Here is a 23,381-nt window from a genome sequence, read left to right as displayed (position 1 = left end):
CCCAGGATTTCCAGCGGGGCCTCCGTGGAATTCCAGGATTTCATCCACGATTCCCCTGAATTCCAGGATTTATCTGGAAATTCAAGGAATTCCCAGGCATTAGAAGGATTTCCACAGGATTTTATCCAAGAATCCCAGGAAATTCCAGGATTTTCGGAACATTTCCACACAATTCCAGGATTTCCAGCCAACAATCCAGGAATTTCCAACATTTAGAAGATTTCCATGATTTTAGCCAATAATCCCAAGAAATTCCGGGAATTTAGGAAGATTTCCACAGAATTCCAGGATTCCAGTGGGGCCTCCATGGAATTCCAGGTTTCTATCCCCGATTCCCTCAGAATTCCAGGATTTTAGCTGGAAATCCCAAGAAATTCCAGGAATTTTGGAAGATTTCCACAGAATTCCAATTTTTAGCCAGGAATCCTGGGAAATTGCAATCTTTTAGGAAGATTTCCACAGGATTCCAGGATTTGAGCCAAGAATCCCAGGAAATTCCAGGATTTTAGAAAGAATTCCATTATTTTAGCTGGGAATGCCAGGGAATTCCAGGAATTTTGGAAGATTTCCACAGAATTCCAGGATTTTAGCCAAGAATCCCAGGAGAATTCCAGGATTTTAAGGAGATTTCCATAGAATTCAGGATTTTAGCCAGGAATCCCAGGAAATTCCAGGAATTTAGGAAGATTTCCACAGAATTCCCGGATTTTAGCTGGAAATCCCAAGGCATTCCAGGAATTTAGAAAGATGTCCATGATTTTAGCCAAGAATTCCAGAAAATTCCAGGATTTTAGAAAGATTTCCACAGAATTCCAGGATTTTAGCTGGAAATCCCCAGGAATTCCAAGATTTTAGAAAGATTTCCATGATTTTAGCTGGGAATCCCAGGGAATTCCAGGATTTTAAGGAGATTTCCACAGAATTCCAGGGTTTTAGCCAAGAATCCCAGGATTCCAGCAGGGCCTGCATGGAATTCCATGGTTTTATCCATGATTCCCTCGGAATTCCAGGATTTCAGCTGGGAATCCTAAGGAATTCCAGGAATTTAGGAAGATTTCCACAGCATTCCAATTTTTAGCCAGGAATCCTGGGAAATCCCAATCTTTTAGGAAGATTTCCACAGAATTCCAGGATTTTAGCTGGAAATCCCAAGGAATTCCAGGATTTTAGGAAGATTTCCACAGAATTCCAGGATTTCAGCCAAGAATCCCAGGATTCCATTGGGGCCTCCGTGGAATTCCAGGATTTCATCCACGATTCCCTCAGAATTCCAGGATTTTAGCTGGAAATCCCAAGGAATTCCAGGAATTTAGGAAGATTTCCACACAATTCCAGGATTTCAGCCAAGAATCCCAGGAATTCCAGGATTCCACGTTTTTTATCCACGATTCCCTCAGAATTCCAGGATTTTACCCACAATTCCCTCAGAATTCCAGGATTTTATCCACGATTCCCTCAGAATTCCAAGTTTTTACCCACAATTCCCTCAGAATTCCAGGATTTTACCCACAATTCCCTCAGAATTCCAGGATTTTATCCACGATTCCCTCAGAATTCCAAGTTTTTACCCACAATTCCCTCAGAATTCCAGGATTTTATCCACGATTCCCTCAGAATTCCAAGTTTTTACCCACGATTCCCTCAGAATTCCAAGTTTTTATCCCCGATTCCCTCAGAATTCCCAGGTTTTCACCCACGATTCCCTCAGAATTCCAAGTTTTTACCCACAATTCCCTCAGAATTCCAGGATTTTACCCACGATTCCCTCAGAATTCCAGGATTTTATCCACGATTCCCTCAGAATTCCCAGTTTTTACCCACGATTCCCTCAGAATTCCACGTTTTTTACCCACGATTCCCTCAGAATTCCAAGTTTTTACCCCCAATTCCCTCAGAATTCCCGGATTTCCCCCCCAATCCCCCCCTCCCGCTCTCACCTTTCCCTCCCACCCCCTCCCATCCCAATCCCATTCCCGACCCCTCGGATTCCCGGGAATTCCCTGGAGCGGGGCCTCCCCGCCCTTTCCCCAGCAGGGACATTCCCACAATTCCCGGAATTCCCGGAATTCCCGGGGTTTTCCCATGGATTCCTGACCTCCCTGTCGGCCTCCTCCTGGCACCGGGCGTTTTCCAGCAGCTCCCGGAGCTGATCCCGGATCAGGGCCCGGCTGGGGCACGGCCCCAGCGCCGCCCCCAGGCACCGGAACAGGAACAGCTGCGGGAAACAACCGGAAAACAACGGGAAAAGGTCGGGAAAAGGTCGGGAAAAGGTCGGGAAAAAATTGGGAAAAGATCGGGAATTGCAGCAGGGAAGGAGCTCGGGGTGCCGGGGAAAGGCAGAATTCCCATCTTTTGCCCATTCCCAAATTATTCCCCATTCCCATTTTCCCCATTCCCAGATTTTTCCATTCCCATTTCCCATTCCCCATTTCCCCATTCCCATTTTTCCCCCTTTTCCCATTTTCCCCATTCCCCATTCCCATTTTTTCCATCCCCATTTTTCCCCATTCCCAGATTTTCCCAATCCCAAATTATTCCCCATTCCCATTTTCCCCATTCCCGAATTTCTCCATTCCCAGATTTTCCCCATTCCGACACTTTCCCCATTCCCAAATTTTCCTGAATCCCACATTTCCCCATTCCCACATTTCCCCATTCCCAAATTATTCCCCATTCCCATTTCCCAATTCCCATATTTCTCCATTCCCATTTTTCCATTCCCAGACTTTTCCCATTCCCCTTTTTTCCCCCATTCCCAGATTTTCCCCTCTCCCCTTTTTCCCATTCCCCATTTTTCCATTCCCATTTTCCCGTTCCCAGATTTTCCCATTCCCAGATTTCCACATTCCCATTTTTCCCCCATTCCCCCATTCCCATTTTTTCCATTCCCATTTTTCCCCATTCCCATTTTTCCCCATTCCGACACTTTCCCCATTCCCAAATTTTCCCGAATCCCAGATTTCCCCATTCCCACATTTCCCATTCCCAGATTTTTCCCCACTCCCATTTTCCCCATTCCCGAATTTCTCCATTCCCAGATTTCCCCATTCCCCATTTTCCCCTCTCACCTTTTTCCCATTCTCCATTTCGCCATTCCCAGATTTTCCCAATCCCAAATTATTCCCCATTCCCATTTTTTCCCCATTCCCAAATTTCCCATTCCCAGATTTTCCCCATTCCCAGGCACCGGAACAGGAACAGCTGCGGGAAACAACCGGAAATCAACGGGAAAAGGTCGGGAAAAAGGTCGGGAAAAGGTCGGGAAAAAGGTCAGGAAAAGCAGCAGGGAAGGAGCTCGGGGTGCCGGGGAAAGGCAGAATTCCCAGTTTTTGCCCATTCCCGGTTTTCTCCGTTCCCATTTTTTCCCCATTCCCAGATTTTCCCCATTCCAACACTTTCCCCATTCCCAGATTTTCCCCATTCCCAAATTATTCCCCATTCCCCTTTTTTTCCCCATTCCCAGATTTCTCCCAATCTCAGATTTTCCCCATTCCCCATTCCCATTCCCATTCCCCATTCCCATTCCCCATTCCCATTCCCCATTCCCCTTTTTTTTCCCCATTCCCACATTTTCCCATTCCCAATTTTCCCCATTCCCAGATTTCCCCATTCCCAGATTTCCCCATTCCCACATTTTCCCATTCCCATTTTTCCCCATTCCCAAATTATTCCCCACTCCCATTTTCCCCATTCCTGCATTCCCATTTTTTCATTTCCCATTTTCCCCATTCCCAAATCTTCCCATTCCCACATTTTTCCCCATTCCCAAATAATTCCCCATTCCCATTTCCCCATTCCCCATTCCCATTTTTCCATTCCCAGATTTTCCCATTCCAGATTTCCACATTCCCATTTTTCCCCCATTCCCCATTCCCCATTCCCATTCCCCATTCCCATTTTTCCGCATTCCCATTTTTTCCATTCCCAGACTTTTCCCATTCCCCTTTTTTTCCCCATTCCCACATTTTCCCATTCCCATTCCCATTCCCACATTTTCCCATTCCCAATTTTCCCCATTCCCAGATTTCGCCATTCCCCATTCCCCATTCCCAGATTTCCCCATTCCCCTTTTCCCCATTCCCCCATTCCCGTTTTTTCCATTCCCATTTTCCTCATTCCCAAATCTTCCCATTCCCACATTTTTCCATTCCCAAACTATTCCCCATTCCCAGATTTTCCCAATCCCAAATTATTCCCCATTCCCATTTTCCCCATTCCGACACTTTCCCCATTCCCAAATTTTCCTCAATCCCACAATTCCCCCTTCCCATTTCCCCATTCCCACTCTCCCATTCCCATTTTCCCCATTCTCAGATTTCCCCGAATCCCAGATTTTCCCATTCCCAGATTTCCACATTCCCATTTTTTCCCCCATTTCCCATTTTCCCCATTCCCCCATTCCCATTTTCCCCATTCCCATTTTTTCCATTCCCAGACTTTTCCCATTCCCCTTTTTTCCCCATTCCCAGATTTTCCCCATTCCCATTTTCTCCATTCCCATTTCCCTGAATCCCAGATTTTCCCATTCCCAAATTATTCCCCATTCCCCTTTTTTTCGCCATTCCCACATTTTCCCATTCCCAGATTTTCCCATTCCCATTCCCCATTCCCCATTCCCATTCCCATTTTGTCATTGCCATTTTCCCCATTCCCGAATTTCTCCATTCCCAAATTTTCCTGAATCCCAGATTTTTCCCCATTCCCATTTTCCCATTCCCAGATTTCCCCATTCCCATTTTTCCCCATTCCCACATTTCCCCATTCCCATTTTTCCCCATTCCATAATTATTCCCCATTCCCATTTTCCCCATTCCTGCATTCCCATTTTTTCAATTCCCATTTTCCCCATTCCCAAATCTTCCCATTCCCACATTTTTCCCCATTCCCAAATAATTCCCCATTCCCATTTCCCCATTCCCAGATTTCCCCATTCCCATTCCCCATTCCCATTTTTCCATTCCCAGATTTTCCCATTCCAGATTTCCACATTCCCATTTTTCCCCCATTCCCCATTCCCCATTCCCATTCCCCATTCCCATTTTTCCCCATTCCCATTTTTTCCATTCCCAGACTTTTCCCATTCCCCTTTTTTTCCCCATTCCCACATTTTCCCATTCCCAATTTTCCCCATTCCCAGATTTCCCCATTCCCATTTTCCCCACTCCGACACTTTCCCCATTCCCATTTTTCCCCATTCCCACATTTTCCCATTCCCATTTTCCCCATTCCCAAATTATTCCCCATTCCCATTTTCCCCATTCCTGCATTCCCATTTTTTCAATTCCCATTTTCCCCATTCCCAAATCTTCCCATTCCCACACTTTTCCATTCCCAAATAATTCCCCATTCCCAAATAATTCCCCATTCCCAGATTTCCCCATTCCCATTCCCCATTCCCATTTTTCCATTCCCAGATTTTCCCATTCCAAATTTCCACATTCCCATTTTTCCCCCGTTTCCCATTTTCCCCATTCCCAGTTTTTCCCATTCCCATTCCCCATTCCCCATTCCCCATTCCCATTTTTCCCCATTCCCATTTTTTTCCATTCCCAGACTTTTCCCATTCCCCTTTTTTTCCCCATTCCCACATTTTCCCATTCCCCATTCCCATTCCCATTCCCATTCCCATTTCTCCCATTCCCACATTTCCCATTCCCATTTTCCCCATTCCCAGATTTCCCCATTCCGACACTTTCCCCATTCCTAATTTTTCCTGAATCCCACATTTCCCCCTTCCCGCATTTCCCCATTCCCATTTTCCCCATTCCCAGATTTCCACATTCCCAAATTTTCCCATTCCCAGATTTCCACATTCCCATTTTTCCTCCATTTCCCATTTTCCCCATTCCCCCATTCCCATTATTCCCCATTCCCAAATTATTCCCCATTCCCATTTTCCCACTCCCAGATTTCTCCATTCCCAAATTATTCTCCATTCCCAGATTTTCCCCATTCCCAGATTTTCCCCATTCCCATTTCCCTGAATCCCAGATTTTTCCCCATTCCCATTATCCCATTCCCATTTTTCCCCATTCCCAGATTTTTCCCCACTCCCATTTTCCCCATTCCCCCATTCCCATTTTTTCAATTCCCATTTTCCTCATTCCCAATTCTTCCCATTCCCACATTTTTCCATTCCCAAACCTATTCCCCATTCCCAGATTTTCCCCATTCCCAGTTTTCTCCATTCCCATTTTCCCTATTCCCATTTTCCCCATTCCAACACTTTCCCTATTCCCAAATTACTTCCCATTCCCAGATTTTCCCCATTCCCAGATTTTCCCCATTCCCATTTTCCCCATTCCCATTCCCCTGAATCCCAGATTTTCCCCATTCCCAAATTATTCCCCATTCCCCTTTTTTTCCCCATTCCCAGATTTCTCCCAATCCCAGATTTTCCACATTCCCCATTCCCATTCCCATTCCCATTCCCATTCCCATTCCCATTCCCCATTCCCCATTCCCCATTCCCATTTTTCCCCATTCCCATTCCCCATTCCCATTTCCCCATTCCCAGATTTCCACATTCCCATTTTCCCCATTCCCATTTTCCCCATTCCCATTTTCCCCATTCCCATTCCCCATTCCCCATTCCCCATTCCCATTTTTCCCCATTCCCATTTTTTTCCATTCCCAGACTTTTCCCATTCCCCTTTTTTTCCCCATTCCCACATTTTCCCATTCCCATTCCCCATTCCCCATTCCCATTCCCCATTCCCATTTTCCCCATTCCCACATTTTCCCATTCCCATTTTTCCCCATTCCCAGATTATTCCCCACTCCCATTTTCCCCATTCCTGCATTCCCATTTTTTCAATTCCCATTTTCCCCATTCCCAAATCTTCCCATTCCCACATTTTTCCCCATTCCCAAATAATTCCCCATTCCCATTTCCCCATTCCCAGATTTCCCCATTCCCATTCCCCATTCCCATTTTTCCATTCCCAGATTTTCCCATTCCAGATTTCCACATTCCCATTTTTCCCCCGTTTCCCATTTTCCCCATTCCCAGTTTTTCCCATTCCCATTCCCATTCCCCATTCCCATTCCCATTCCCATTTTCCCCATTCCCATCCCCATTCCCCATTCCCATTCCCATTATCCCCATTCCCATTCCCCATTCCCATTCCCCTTTTTTCCCCATTCCCACATTTTCCCATTCCCATTCCCATTCCCCATTCCCCATTCCCATTCCCCATTCCCATTTTTCCCCATTCCCACATTTTCCCATTCCCATTTTCCCCATTCCGACAATTTTCCGCATTCCCATTTTTCCCCATTCCCACATTTTCCCATTCCCATTTTTCCCCATTCCCAAATTATTCCCCATTCCCATTTTCCCCATTCCTGCATTCCCATTTTTTCAATTCCCATTTTCCCCATTCCCATTCCCCATTCCCATTTTTCCATTCCCAGATTTTCCCATTCCAGATTTCCACATTCCCATTTTTCCGTTTCCCATTTTCCCCATTCCCAGTTTTTCCCATTCCCATTCCCATTCCCCATTCCCATTCCCATTTTTCCCCATTTTTCCCACATTTCCCATTCTTCCCACATTTTCCCATTATTCCCACATTTCCCGTTATTCCCACTTTTTCCCGTTATTCCCATTTTTCCCCTCACCTTTTCCTGGGATCCGTCGGGAGCTCGGAGCTGCCGGGAGGTCTCGGTCACCAGGGCACAAATCCAGGATTTCTCTGTGATGGATTCCAGGGATTCCTGCAGGAACTGGGACAGGGAATGGGAATCATGGGAATTCCGGGAATTCCAGCTGGGAATCCCAAATTCCCATGGAAAAATCCCCTTGGAATTCTGGTTTTCCACCCCAATTTTATCTGGAAAATCCCTCTGGAATTCTGGTTTCCCATCCTAAATTCCTATGGAAAATCCCTTTGGAATTCTGGTTCCCCATTCCCAAAATCCCTTTGGAATTCTGGTTTCCCATCCCAAATTCCCTTTAGGAATTCTGGTTTTCCACCTCGAAATTCTTTGGAATTCTGATTTCCCATCCCAAATTTCCACGGAAAATCCCTTTGGAATTCTCATTTCCCATCCTAAATTCCTATGGAAAATCCCTTTGGAATTCTGGTTTTCCATCCCAAAATCTTTGGGATTTCTCATTTCCCATCCCAAATTCCCATGGAAAAATCCCTTTGGAATTCTGGTTTTCCATTCAAAATTCCTTTTGGAATTCTGGTTTTCCCCCTTGAAATCCCTTTGGAATTCTGGTTTCCCATCCCAAATTTCCCATGGAATAAAACCTTTGGAATTCTGGTTTCCCATCCCAAAATCCCTTTGGAAATCTCATTTCCCATCCCAAAATCCCTTTGGAATTCTGGTTTCCCATCCCAAAATCCCTTTGGAAATCTCATTTCCCATCCCAAATTCCCATGGAAATTCCCTTTGAATGGAATGAGAATTCCAGAGGGATTTTCCAGATAAATTTGGGATGGGAAACCAGAATTCCAAAGGGTTTTTCCATGGGAAATTGGGATGGGAAATGAGAATTCCAGAGGGTCCTTAGAATTCCACAGGAATGCGGGGATGGAAAAGCAGAATTCCAAAGAAATTCCATGGAAAATCCCTTTGGAATTCTCATTTCCCAGCCCAAAATCCCTTTGGAATTCCGGTTTTCCATCCCCGGATTCCCATGGAATTCTCATTTCCCAGCCCAAATTCCCACGGAATAAAACATTTGGAATTCCGGTTTTCCACCCCAAAATCCCTTTGGAATTCCTGTTTCCCATCCCAAATTTCCATGGAAAATCCCTCTGGAATTCTGGTTTCCCATCCCAAAATTCCCACATGGAAATTCCCTCTGGAATTCTCATTTCCCACCCCAAAACCCCATGGAATATAAAACCTTTGGAATTCTGGTTTTCCACCCCAAATTTATCTGGAAAATCCCTTTGGAATTCCCATTTCCCACCCCAAAATCCCTTTGGAATTCTCATTTTCCATCCCAAATTCCCATGGAATTCCAAGGACCCTTTGGAATTCTGGTTTTCCATCCTGAAATCCCTTTGGAATTCTGCTTTTTCCATCCCCAGATTCCCATGGAATTCCAAGGACCCTTTGGAATGCCAAATTCCCATCCCAAATTTCCATGGAAAAACCCTCTGGAATTCTGATTTCCCACCCTGAAATCCCTTTGGAATTCTGGTTTCCCATCCCAAATTCCCACGGAATAAAACCTTTGGAATTCTGGGTTTTCCATCCCCAAATTCCTTTGGAATTCTCATTTCCCATCCCAAATTCCCATGGAAAAATCCCTTTGGAATTCTCATTTCCCATCCTAAATTCCTATGGGAAATCCCTCTGGAATTCTCATTTCCCATCTCAATTTCCCATGGAAAAAAACCCTTTGGAATTCTGGTTTTCCATCCCAAAATCCCTTTGGAATTCCGGTTTCCCATCCCAAATTTCCACATGGAAAAAAAACCTTTGGAATTCTGATTTCCCATCCCAAAATCCCTTTGGAATTCCAAGACCCTTCTGGAATCCCAGATTTCCCCAATCCCAGGGAAATTCCCGGAATTCCGGGGATCCTCACCTGGAGCAGCCTCTCCTCCCATTGCTCCTGGTCCAGGGAATTCTCGGAATTCTCTGCGGGGAAAAAAATGGGAATTTTGGGAATTCTGAGGGCTCTGGGAATGCGGGAATGTGGGGAGGATTCCCAACAATCCCATCAATCCCATCAATCCCATAATCCCAAAATCCCATAATCCCATCAATCCCATAATCCCAAAATCCCATCAATCCCATAATCCCATAATCCCAAAATTCCATTATCCCATTTTCCCAATGGATCCCATCCCATCAATCCCATCATCCCCAAATCCCAAAATCCCTTCAATCCCTTTATCCCATTTTCCCATGGATCCCTTAAATCCCCAAAATCCCATAATCCCATTATCCCATCAATCCCATGAATCCCAAAAATCCCAAAAAAAAAATTTCCCATGGATCCCATCCCATAAATCCCATAAATCCTACAAATTCCAAAATTCCCATGGATCCCATTATCCCATCAATCCCATTATCCCATTTTCCCAATGATCCCATCCCATCAATCCCATAAATCCCATAAATCCCATGAATCCCAAAAATCCCAAATATCCCATTATCCTGTTCCATTATCCCATTTTCCCGTGGATCCCATCGATTCCATAATTCCATTTTCCCATGGATCCCACAAATCCCATAATCCCATAATTCCCAAAAATCCCAAAAAAACCATTTTCCCATGGATCTCATCCCATAAATCCCATAAATCCTATAAATTCCTATAAATCCCATAAATCCCATAATCCCATTTTCCCATGGATCCCATCCCTTAAATCCCTTAAATCCCATAAATCCCTTAAATCCCATCAATCCAATTTTCCCATAATCCCATAATCCCATTATCTCAATGTATGTCATCCCATAAATCCCATCAATCCCATAATCCCAAAATCCCATTATCCCATCAATCCCATAAATCCCCCAAAAAACCATTTTCCCATGGATCCCATCCCATAAATCCTGTTTTCCCAATGGATCCCATCCCATCAATCCCATCAATCCCATTATCCCATAAATCCCATCAATCCCATTATCCCATAAATCCCATTATCCCATCAATCCCATCAATCCCATTATCCCCTTTTCTCATGGTTCCCATAAATCCCAAAAAAATCCCCAAAAAAACCCATTTTCCCATGGATTCCATCCCATCAATCCCATAAATCCTATAAATCCCATCAATCCCATAATCCCATTTTCCTGTGGATCCCATTGATCCCATAATTCCATTTTCCCATGGATCCCACAAATCCCATAATCCCATAATTCCAAAAAAATCCCAAAAAACCATTTTCCCATGGATCCCATCCCATCAATCCCATAAATCCCATTATCCCAATGGATCCCATTATCCCAAAAACCCATTTTCCCATGGATCCCATCCCATAAATCCCATAATTCTCATTATCCCATAATCCCATCAATCCCATTATCCCATAATCCCATTGGATCCCATCCCATAAATCCCAAAAAAACCCCCATTTTCCAATGGATCCCATCCCATCAATCCCATCAATCCCATCAATCCCATCAATCCCATTTTCCCATGGATCGCATCCCATAATCCCATCCATCCCATAATCCCAAAATCCCATTTTCCCATGGATCCCATCCCATCAATCCCATCAATCCCATTATCCCATAATCCCATTTTCCCATGGATCGCATCCCATAATCCCATCCATCCCATAATCCCAAAATCCCATTTTCCCATGGATCCCATCCCATCAATCCCATAATCCCATCAATCCCATAATCCCATCCATCCCATTATCCCATTTTCCCATGGATCCCATAATCCCATAATCCCATCATCCCATTTTCCCATAATCCCATCACTGCCATTATCCCATTATCCCAATGGATCTCATCCCATAAATCCCATAAATCCCTTAAATCCCCCAAAACCAATTATCCCATGGATCCCATCCCATATATCCCATTTTCCCATACTCCCATCAATCCCATCAATTCCACGGATCCCATCCCATCAATCCCAAAATCCCATAAATCCCAACATCCCATCCATCCCATCATTCCCATAATCCCATCAATCCCATTATCCCAATGGATCCCATCCCATAAATCACATCAATCCCATAATCCCATAATCCCATTTTCCCATGGATCCCATTATCCCATCAATCCCATTATCCCAAAATCCCATTTTCCCAATGCATCCCATTATCCCATCAATCCCATTATCCCATAAATCCCATAATCCCATTTTCCCATGGATCCCATCCCATCAATCCCATCAATCCCATACTCCCATCAATCCCATCAATTCCACGGATCCCATCCCATCAATCCCAAAATCACATCAATCCCAACATCCCATCCATCTCATAATCCCACTTTCCCATGGATCCCATCCCATAAATCCCATAATCCCATCCATCCCATAATCCCATCAATCCCATAATCCCATCACTCCCATAAATCCCATTATCCCAATGGATCTCATCCCATCAATCCCATAAATCCCAACATCCCATCCATCCCAACATCCCATCCATCTCATAATCCCATTTTCCCAATGGATCTGATCCCATCATTCCCATAATCCCATCAATCCCATTATCCCAATGGATCCCATCCCATAAATCACATCAATCCCATCATCCCATAATCCCATTTTCCCATGGATCCCATAATCCCATCAATCCCATTATCCCAAAATCCCATTTTCCCAATGCATCCCATCCCATAAATCCCATAATCCCATAAATCCCATAATCCCATTTTCCCAATGGATCTGATCCCATCATTCCCATAATCCCATCAATCCCATTATCCCAATGGATCCCATCCCATAAATCACATCAATCCCATAATCCCATAATCCCATTTTCCCAATGCATCCCATCCCAAAATCCCATAATCCCATCAATCCCATTATCCCATTTTCCCAATGCATCCCATCCCATAAATCCCATAATCCCATAAATCCCATAATCCCATTTTCCCATGGATCCCATCCCAAAATCCCATAATCCCATCAATCCCATTTTCCCATGGATCCCATAATCCCATAATCCCATCCATCCCATCATCCCATTTTCCCATAATCCCATCACTGCCATTATCCCATTATCCCAATGGATCTCATCCTATAAATCCCATAAATCCCTTAAATCCCCCAAAACCAATTATCCCATGGATCCCATCCCATATATCCCATTTTCCCATAATCCCATCAATCCCATGGATCCCATCCCATCAATCCCAAAATCCCATAAATCCCAACATCCCATCCATCCCATAATCCCATTTTCCCAATGGATCCCATCCCATCAATCCCATTATCCCATCAATCCCATTATCCCATTTTCCGATGGATCCCATCCCATTATCCCATCAATCCCATAATCCCATTTTCCCATGGATCCCATCCCAAAGTCCCATCAATCCCATAATCCCAAAATCCCATTTTCCCAATGCATCCCATCCCATAAATCCCATAATCCCATAAATCCCATTATCCCATAATCCCATCAATCCCATAATCCCATCAATCCCATAATCCCATTTCCCATGGATCCCACAATCCCATCAATCCCATAATCCCATCTATCCCATTATCCCATTTTCCCATGGATCCCATAATCCCATTGATCCCATAATCCTATCGATCCCATAATCCCATTATCCCATAATCCCATTGATCCCATTATCCCATCAATCCCATAATCCCATAAATCCCATTGATCCCAAAATCCCATAAATCCCATCAATCCCATTATCCCATTGATCCCAAAATCCCATAAATCCCATCAATCCCATTATCCCATCAATCCCATTATCCCATCAATCCCATAAATCCCATTTTGAGGGGGTTACTTGGGGATTTTTTGGGGATTTTTTTGGGTTTTTTGGGGGGATTTTGGGGGGATCTTTGGGGATTTTTTTTTTATTTTTTGGGGGATATTTGGGGTTTTTGGGGATTTTTTGGAGTTATTTGGGGATTTTGGGGGGATTTTTTGGGGATTTTTTTGGGGTTATTTGGGGATTTTTTGGTGATTTTGGGGGGATTTTTTGGGGGTTATTTGGGGATTTTTGGTGATTTTGGGGGGATTTTTTGGGGGTTATTTGGGGATTTTTGGTGATTTTGGGGGATTTTTTTGGGGGTTATTTGGGGATTTTTGGTGATTTTGGGGGCATTTTTTGGGGGTTATTTGGGGATTTTTGGTGATTTTGGGGGGATTTTTCTGGGATTTTTTGGGATTTTTTTTGAGTTATTTGGGGATTTTTTGGGGGATTTTTGGTGATTTTGGGGGGATTTTTCGGGGATTTTTTGGGATTTTTTTGAGTTATTTGGGGATTTTTGGGGGGATTTTTTGGGATTTTTTGGAGTTATTTAGGGATTTTTTGAATATTTTGGGGGAATTTTTGGAGGGATTCTTTTGGGTTTTCTTTGGGATTTTTTGAGAGATTTTAAAAATTATTATGGGATTATTTGGGGGTTTTTGGGAGGATATTTAAGGAATTTTTGGGGGATTTTTGGGGATTTTTTTCTATTTTAGGGGGACTTTTTTGGGATTTTGGGGGGATTTTTTAAAGGAATTTTTGGGGATTTTTTAAAATTATTCGGGGATTTTTTTGAGATTTTTTGGGGGATTCTTTGAGGATTTTGGGGGATTTTTTGAGGGATTTTTGGAGGATTTTAAAAAAAATTATTTGGGGATTATTTGGAGATTTTTAGGGGGATATTTGGGGATTTTTTGGAGATTTTTTTGGGATTATTTTGTGGGATTATTTTCTATTTTAGGGGAACTTTTTGGGGGATTTTGGGGGAATTTTTTGAGGGATTTTTTGGAATTTTTGGAGATTTTTTTGGGATTATTTTGGAGGTTTTTTTTTTCTATTTTGGGGAAACTTTTTTGGGGATTTTTTAATGATTTTTTGAGGGATTTTTTTGGGATTTTTAAAAATTATTTTGGTATTATTTGGGGATTTTTAGGGGATTATTTGGGGGATTTTTTTCTATTTTGGGGGAACTTTTTGGGGATTTTGGGGGAATTTTTTCAGGGATTTTTGGGGATTTTTTGGAGATTTTTTTGGGGATTATTTGGGGGTTTTTTTCTATTTTGGGGTAACTTTTTTGGGGATTTTTTGGGGATTTTTAAGGGTTTTTTAGGGGGATATTTGGGGATTTTTTGGAGATTTTTTGGGATTATTTTGGGGGATTTTTTTCTATTTTGGGGGGACTTTTTTGGGGATTTTTTGAGGGATTTTTTGAGGGATTTTTTAAAATTATTGTGGGATTATTTGGAGGTTTTTAGGGCAATATTTGGGGATTTTTTGGAGATTTTTTGGGATTATTTGAGGGATTTTTTTCTATTTTGGGGGAACTTTTTTGGGGATTTTGGGGGGATTTTTTGAGGGATTTTTGGGGATTTTTGGAGATTTTTTGGGGATTATTTTGGAGGTTTTTTTTCTATTTTGGGGAAACTTTTTTGGGGATTTTTTAATGATTTTTGAGGGATTTTTTTTGGGATTTTAAAAATTATTTGGGGATTATTTGGGGATTTTTAGGGGATTATTTGGGGGATTTTTTTCTATTTTGGGGGAACTTTTTTGGGATTTTTGAGGGATTTTTTTGAGGGATTTTTGGGGATTTTTTGGAGATTTTTTTGGGGATTATTTGGGGGATTTTTTCTATTTTGGGGGAACTTTTTTGGGGATTTTTGAGGGATTTTTTGAGGGATTTTTGAGGGATTTTTTTGGGATTTTTGGGGGGATATTTGGGGATTTTTTGGGGATTTTTGGGGATTATTTTGGGGATTTTTTTCTATTTTGGGGGGACTTTTTTTCGGGATTTTGGGGGGATTTTTTGAGGGATTTTGGGGGATTTTTTGGAGATTTTTTTGGGGATTATTTGGGGGATTTTTTCTATTTTGGGGAAACTTTTTTGGGGATTTTTGGGGGATTTTTGAGGGGTTTTTAGGGGGATATTTGGGGATTTTTTGGAGATTTTCTGGGGATTATTTTGGGGATTTTTTTCTATTTTGGGGGGACTCTTGGGGATTTTTGGGGGATTTTTAAAAATTATTGGGGGATTATTTGGGGGTTTTTAGGGAGATATTTGGGGATTTTTTTGGGGATTATTTCGAGGGATTTTTTTTCTATTTTGGGAAAACTTTTGGGGATTTTGGGGGGATTTTTGGAGGGATTTTTGGGGATTTTTTGGGGATTATTTGGGGATTATTTGGGGGATTTTTTCTATTTTGGGGTAACTTTTTGGGGGATTTTGGGGGGATTTTTAAAATTTATCAGAGGATTATTTGGGGATTTTTAGGGGGATTATTTTGGGGGATTTTTTTCTATTTTGGGGGGACTTTTTTGGGGATTTTGGGAGGATTTTTTTGGAGATTTTTTGGGGATTATTTTGGGGTTTTTTTTCTATTTTGGGGTAACTTTTTTGGGGATTTTTGGGGGATTTTTTGGGGATTTTTGAGGGTTTTTTAGGGGGATATTTGGGGATTTTTTCAGGGGATTTTTTGGGGAATTTTTTCTATTTGGGGGAACTTTTTGGGGGATTTTGGGGGATTTTTTGACGGATTTTTTTTATTTTTTAAAATTATTTGGGGATTATTTGGGGATTTTTAGGGTGATATTTGGGGATTTTTTGGAGAATTTTTGGGGATTATTTGGGGTGATTATTTCTATTTTGGGGGAACTTTTTTGGGGATTTTTGGGGGATTTTTGAGGGTTTTTTAGGGGGATATTTGGGGATTTTTTGGAGATTTTTTAAGGATTATTTTGGGAGATTTTTTCTATTTTGGGGGAACTTTTTTGGGGATTTTTGGGGGATTTTTTTGGGATTTTAAAAAATTATTTGGGGATTTTTTGGGGATTTTTGAGGGATTTTTAGGGGGATATTTGGGGATTTTTTTGAGATTTTTTTGGATCATTTTGTGGTATTTTTTCTATTTTAGAGGAACTTTTTGGGGGATTTTGGAGGGATTTTGGAGGGATTTTTTGAGGATTTTAAGAAATTATTCTGGGATTATTTGGGGATTTTGGGGGGATTTTTGGGGATTTTTTGGAGAATTTTTGGGGATTATTTGGGGGGATTTTTTCTCTTTTGGGGGAACTTTTAAAGGGATTTTTGGGGGATTTTTGACGGATTTTTGGGGTATTTTTAGGGGGATCTTTAGGGGGATATTTGGGGATTTTTTGGAGATTTTTGAGGGTTATTTTAGGGGATTTTTTCTATTTTGGGGGAACTTTTGGGGGATTTTGGGGGATTTTTTGAGGGATTTTTGGGGGATTTTTAAAATTTATCAGAGGATTATTTGGGGATTTTTAGGGGGATTATTTTGGGGGATTTTTTCTATTTTGGGGAGACTTTTTTGGGGATTTAGGGGGGATTTTTGAGGGATTTTTGGGGATTTTTTGGAGATTTTCTGGGGATTATTTGGGGGATTTTTTCTCTTTTGGGGGAACTTTTAAAGGGATTTTTGGGGGATTTTTGACGGATTTTTGGGGTATTTTTAGGGGGATCTTTAGGGGGATATTTGGGGATTTTTTGGAGATTTTTTGAGGGTTATTTTAGGGGATTTTTTCTCTTTTGGGGGAACTTTTGGGGGGATTTTTGAGGGATTTCTTGAGGGATTTTTGGGGATTATTTGGGGATTTTTGGTGATTTTGGGGGGATTTTTTTGGGATTTTTTGGGGTTATTTGGGCATTTTTGGGGGATTTTTTGGGGATTATTTGGGGGATTTTTTGGGGATTATTTGGGGGATTTTTTCTATTTTAGGGGAACTTTTTGGGGGATTTTGGGGGGATTATTTGAGGGATTTTTTGGGATTTTTGGAGATTTTTTTGGGATTATTTTGGAGGGTTTTTTTCTATTTTGGGGAAACTTTTTTGGGGATTTTGGGGGATTTTTTGAGGGATTTTTTTTTGGATTTAAAAAATTCTTAGGGGATTATTTGGGGATTTTTGGGGGGATTATTTGGGGGATTTTTTTCTATTTTGGGGGGATTTTTTTGGGATTTTTGAGGGATTTTTTGAGGGATTTTTGAGGGATTTTTTGGGGATTTTTGGGGGGATATTTGGGGATTTTTTGGAGATTTTTTTGGGGGATTATTTGGGGGATTTTTTCTATTTTGGGGGAACTTTTTGGGGGATTTTGGGGGGATTTTTTGAGGAATTTTTGGGGATTTTTTGGAGATTTTTTTGGGGATTATTTGGGGGAACTTTTTTGGGGATTTTGGGGGGATTTTTGAGGGTTTTTTAGGGGGATATTTGGGGATTTTTTGGAGATTTTTTTGGGATTATTTTGGAGGGTTTTTTTCTATTTTGGGGAAACTTTTTTGGGGATTTTGGGGGATTTTTTGAGGGATTTTATTTGGATTTAAAAAATTCTTAGGGGATTATTTGGGGATTTTTGGGGGGATTATTTTGGGGGATTTTTTCTATTTTGGGGGGATTTTTTGGAGGGATTTTTTGGGAGATTAAAAAAAATATAAGGGGATTATTTGGGGATTTTTAGGGGGATTTTTGGGGATTTTTTGGAGATTATTTGGGGGGATTTTTTTCTATTTTGGGGGGACTTTTTGGGGATTTTTTGAGGGATTTTTGAGGGATTTTTTTGGAGATTTTTTGGGGGAATATTTGGGGATTTTTTGGGGATTTTTGGGGATTATTTTGGGGATTTTTTTCTATTTTGGGGGGACTTTTTTGGGGATTTTGGGGGGATTTTTTGAGGAATTTTTGGGGATTTTTTGAAGATTTTTTGGGGATTATTTGGGGGATTTTTTCTATTTTGGGGGAACTTTTTTGGGGATTTTGGGGGGATTTTTGAGGGTTTTTTAGGGGGATATTTGGGGATTTTTTGGAGATTTTTTAAGGATTATTTTGGGAGATTTTTTCTATTTTGGGGGAACTTTTTTGGGGATTTTTTGAGGGATTTTTTTGGGATTTTAAAAAATTATTTGGGGATTTTTTGGGGATTTTTGAGGGATTTTTAGGGGGATATTTGGGGATTTTTTTGAGATTTTTTTTGGATCATTTTGTGGTATTTTTTCTATTTTAGGGGAACTTTTTGGGGGATTTTGGAGGGATTTTGGAGGGATTTTTTGAGGATTTTAAAAAATTATTCTGGGATTATTTGGGGATTTTGGGGGGATATTTGGGGATTTTTTTGGAGATTTTTTGGGATTATTTGGGGGATTTTTTCTATTTTGGAGGAACTTTTTTGGGGATTTTTTGAGGGATTTTTTGGGAGATTAAAAAAAATATAAGGAGATTATTTGGGGATTTTTAGGGGGATATTTGGGGATTTTTTGGAGATTTTTTTGGGGATTATTTGGGGGATTTTTTTTCTATTTTGGGGGAACTTTTTGGGGATTTTTGAGGGATTTTTTGAGGGATTTTTGAGGGATTTTTTTGGGATTTTTGGGGGAATATTTGGGGATTTTTTGGGGATTTTTGGGGGAACTTTTTTGGGGATTTTGGGGGGATTTTTTGAAGGATTTTTTTGGGATTTTAAAAATTATTTGGGGATTATTTGGGGATTTTGGGGGGATATTTGGGGAATTTTTTTGGGGATTATTTTGGGGGATTTTTTTTCTCTTTTGGGGGAACTTTTGGGGGATTTTGGGGGGATTTTTTGAGGGATTTTCTTGGGATTTTTAAAAATTATTTGGGGATTATTTGGGGTTTTTGGGGGGATTATTTTGTAATTTTTTAGAGATTATTTTGAGGGATTTTTTTCTATTTTAGGGGATTTTTTGAGGGATTTTGGGGGTTTTTTCGAGATTTTTAGGGGATTATTTTGGGGATTTGTTTCTATTTTGGGGGAACTTTTTTGGGGATTTTTTGGGGATTTTTTTCAGGGATTTTTGGGGGATTTTTTGAGGGATTTTTTTTGGAATTTTAAAAATTATTAGGGGATTATTTGGGGATTATTTGGTGATTTTGGGGCAATTTTTTGGAGGATTTCTTGGGGGAATTTTTCTATTTTGGGGGGACTTTTTTGGGGATTTTGGGGGATGTTTTGAGGGATTTTTTGAGGGATTTTTTGAGGGATTTTTGGGAATTTTTTGGGATTTTTTTGGGATTTTTTTTAATTCTCTGAGGGATTTTTTGGGGATGTTTTTGGGATTTTTGGGAGATTTTTAGGGATTTTTGGAGGAGGATTTTTTTCAGGGATTTTTTGGTGATTTTTGGGGGCCTTTTTTGTAATTTTTTGGAGATTTGTTGAGGAATTTTTAAAAATTATTCAGGGATAATTTATGGATTTTGGGGGGGATATTTGGGGATTTTTGGCGATTTTTTGGGGGATTATTTTTGAGAGAGTTTTTTCTATTTTGGGGGAACTTTTTTGGGGATTTTTTGAGGGATTTTTGGAGGATTTTAAAAAATTATTTGGGGATTATTTGGAGGTTTTTAGGGAAAAATTTGGGGATTTTTTGGAGATTTTTTTGGGATTATTTTGTGGTATTTTTTCTAATTTATGGGAACTTTTTGGGGGATTTTGGGGGATTTTTTGAGGGATTTTTGAGGATTTTTTTGGGATTTTAAAAAATTCTAAGGGGATTATTTGGGGATTTTGGGGGGATATTTGGGGATTTTTTGGAGATTTTTTGGGGATTATTCGGGGGGATTTTTTCTATTTTGGGGGAACTTTTTGGGGGATTTTGGGGGATTTTTTGAGGGACTTTTTGGGGAATTTTAAAAATTCTTCTGGGATTATTTGGGGATTTTGGGGGGATATTTAGGGATTATTTGGGGGATTTTTTTGGGGATTATTTGGGGGATTTTTTTCTATTTTGGGGGGACTTTTTTTTGGGATTTTTGAGGGATTTTTTGAGGGATTTTTGAGGGATTTTTTTGGGATTTTTGGGGGGATATTTGGAGATTATTTTGGGATTTTTGGGGATTATTTTGGGGATTTTTTTCTATTTTGGAGGGACTTTTTTGGGAATTTTTTTCTATTTTGGAGGGACTTTTTTGGGGATTTTGGGGGAATTTTTTGAGGGATTTTTGGGGATTTTTTAGGGGATTATTTGGGGGGATTTTTTCTATTTTGGGGAAACTTTTTTGGGGATTTTTGGGGGATTTTTTGAGGGATTTTTGGGGATTTTTGAGGATTTTTTTGGATTTTTAAAAATTCTTAGGGGATTATTTGGGGGTTTTTGGGGAATATTTGGGGATTTTTTGGAGATTTTTTAGGGGATTATTTGGGGGGATTTTTCCTATTTTGGGGGAACTTTTTTGGGAGATTTTTGGGGGGATTTTTTGGGGGATTTTTTGAGGGATTTTTGGGGATTTTTGGAGATTTTTTTGGTATTATTTTGGAGCGTTTTTTTTTCTATTTTGGGGAAACTTTTTTGGGGATTTTTTAATGATTTTTGAGGGATTTTTGAGGGATTTTTAAAAATTATTTGGGGATTATTTGGGGATTTTTAGGGGGATTATTTGGGGGGATTTTTTTCTATTTTGGGGGGACTTTTTTGGGGATTTTTTGAGGGATTTTTTGGGAGATTAAAAAAAAAAATATAAGGGGATTATTTGGGGATTTTTAGGGGGATATTTGGGGATTTTTTGGGGATTATTTGGGGGGATTTTTTTTCTATTTTGGGGGGACTTTTTGGGGATTTTTGAGGGATTTTTTGAGGGATTTTTGAGGGATTTTTTTTGGGATTTTTTGGGGGAATATTTGGGGATTTTTTGGGGATTTTTGGGGATTATTTTGGGGATTTTTTTCTATTTTGGGGGGACTTTTTTGGGGATTTTGGGGGGATTTTTTGAGGAATTTTTGGGGATTTTTTGAAGATTTTTTTGGGGATTATTTGGGGGATTTTTTCTATTTTGGGGAAACTTTTTTGGGGATTTTTGGGGGATTTTTGAGGGGTTTTTAGGGGGATATTTGGGGATTTTTTGGAGATTTTTTAAGGATTATTTTGGGGGATTTTTTTCTATTTTGGGGGGACTTTTTTGGGGATTTTTGGGGGATTTTTAAAAATTATTGGGGGATTATTTGGGGATTTTTAGGGAGATATTTGGGGATTTTTTTTGGGGATTATTTCGAGGGATTTTTTTTCTATTTTGGGGAAACTTTTGGGGGATTTTTGGGGGATTTTTTGAGGGACTTTTTGGGGATTTTTAAAAATTCTTCTGGGATTATTTGGGGATTTTTTGGGGACTTTTTTTTAATTTTCCAAAGGATTTTCTGACAGCTTTTTTTTATTTTTTTTCAGTATTTTTTGGAGATTTTTTGGGAACTCTTTTTAATTTTCCAATGGATTTTCTGAGAGGTTTTTTTTTTAGTATTTTTTTCAGTATTTTTGGGGAATTTTTTGGGGGATTTTTTGGGGACTTTTTAAATTTTCCAATGGATTTTCTGAGAGGTTTTTTTTAATTTTTTTCAGTATTTTTGGGTTTTTTTTGGGGACTTTTTAAATTTTCCAAAAGATTTTCTGAGAGGTTTTTTTTTCCATTTTTTTCAGTATTTTTTGGGGACTTTTTGGGGACTTTTTTTAATTTTCCAATGGATTTTCTGAGAGCTTTTTTTTTAATTTTTTTCAGTATTTTTGGGGGATTTTGGGGGATTTTTGGGGACTTTTTTTTTCTTTTCCAACAGATTTTCTGAGAGTTGTTTATTTAATTTTTTTTCAGTATTTTTGGGGGATTTTTTGGGGACTTTTTAAATTTTCCAATGGATTTTCTGAGAGTTGTTTTTTTAAATTTTTTTCAGTATTTCTGGGGATTTTTCGGGATTTTTTGGGGATTTTTTTTAATTTTCCAATGGATTTTCTGAGAGCTTTTTTTTAAATTTTTTTCGGGATTTTTGGGGATTTTTTGGGGACTTTTTTTTAATTTTCCAAAGGATTTTCTGAGAGTTCTTTTTTTAATTCTTTTTCAGTATTTTTGGGAGATTTTTGCGGATTTTTTGGGGGACTTTTTAAATTTTCCAAAAGATTTTCTGAGAGGTTTTTTTTTTTCATTTTTTTCAGTATTTTTTGGGGATTTTTTGGGATTTTTTGGGGATTTTTTTGAATTTTCCAATGGATTTTCTGAGAGTTGTTTTTTTTAATTTTTTTTCAGTATTTCTGGGGATTTTTCGGGATTTTTTGGGGATTTTTTTTAATTTTCCAATAGATTTTCTGAGAGCTTTTTTTTTAATTTTTTCAGTATTTTTGGGGGATTTTTGGGGATTTTTTGGGGACTCTTTTTAATTTTCCAAAGGATTTTCTGAGAGCTTTTTTTTTAATTTTTTTTCAGTATTTTTGGGGATTTTTTGGGGACTTTTTAAATTTTCCAATGGATTTTCTTAGAGCTTTTTTTAATTTTTTTTCAGTATTTTTTGGGGATTTTTGGGGGACTCTTTTTAATTTTCCAATGGCTTTTCTGAGACCATTTTTAAATTTTTTTATCAATATTTTTGGGACTTTTTTGAATTTTTTTCCAGTATTTTTGGGACTTTTTTTGGAATTTTTTTTCAGGATTGGGGATTTTTGGGGGATTATATGGGGATTTTTGGGGGGAATATTTAGGGATTTTTGGGGGAATATTTGGGGGTTTTGGGGGGATTATTTGGGGATTTTTGGGGGGAATATTTAGGGATTTTTGGGGGAATATTTGGGGGTTTTGGGGGGATTACTTGGGGATTTTTTTGGGATTATTTGGGGATTTTTGGGGGGATATTTGGGGATTTTTGGGGGATTTTTTTTTATTTTGGAGGCACTTTTTTGGGGGATTTGGGGGGATTTTTTGGAGGGATTTTTGGGGGATTATTTGGGGATTTTTCTGGAGATTTTTTTGGGATTTTTTTTTATTTTGGGGGGACTTTTTGGGG

At 39.9% G+C, this 23,381-nt stretch overlaps 1 protein-coding gene across 1 annotated transcript in view; it reads right to left on the bottom strand.

Annotated features, from left to right (window-relative positions):
* Window positions 1–23,381, bottom strand: part of MROH1 (maestro heat like repeat family member 1) — a 241,668-nt gene that overhangs the window by 105,937 nt on the left and 112,350 nt on the right. Inside the window, 3 exon segments of the mRNA XM_077174443.1 lie at window positions 2,096–2,215; window positions 7,624–7,728; window positions 9,554–9,606. Of these exon segments, the coding sequence (XP_077030558.1) occupies window positions 2,096–2,215; window positions 7,624–7,728; window positions 9,554–9,606 (278 nt within the window).

This window comes from Agelaius phoeniceus, chromosome 1, assembly GCF_051311805.1.
Source record: "Agelaius phoeniceus isolate bAgePho1 chromosome 1, bAgePho1.hap1, whole genome shotgun sequence".
Taxonomy (NCBI): Eukaryota; Metazoa; Chordata; class Aves; order Passeriformes; family Icteridae; genus Agelaius; species Agelaius phoeniceus.
Note: the sequence above shows the minus strand (reverse complement) of the source record. Positions and strands in the feature narration are given on the sequence as shown.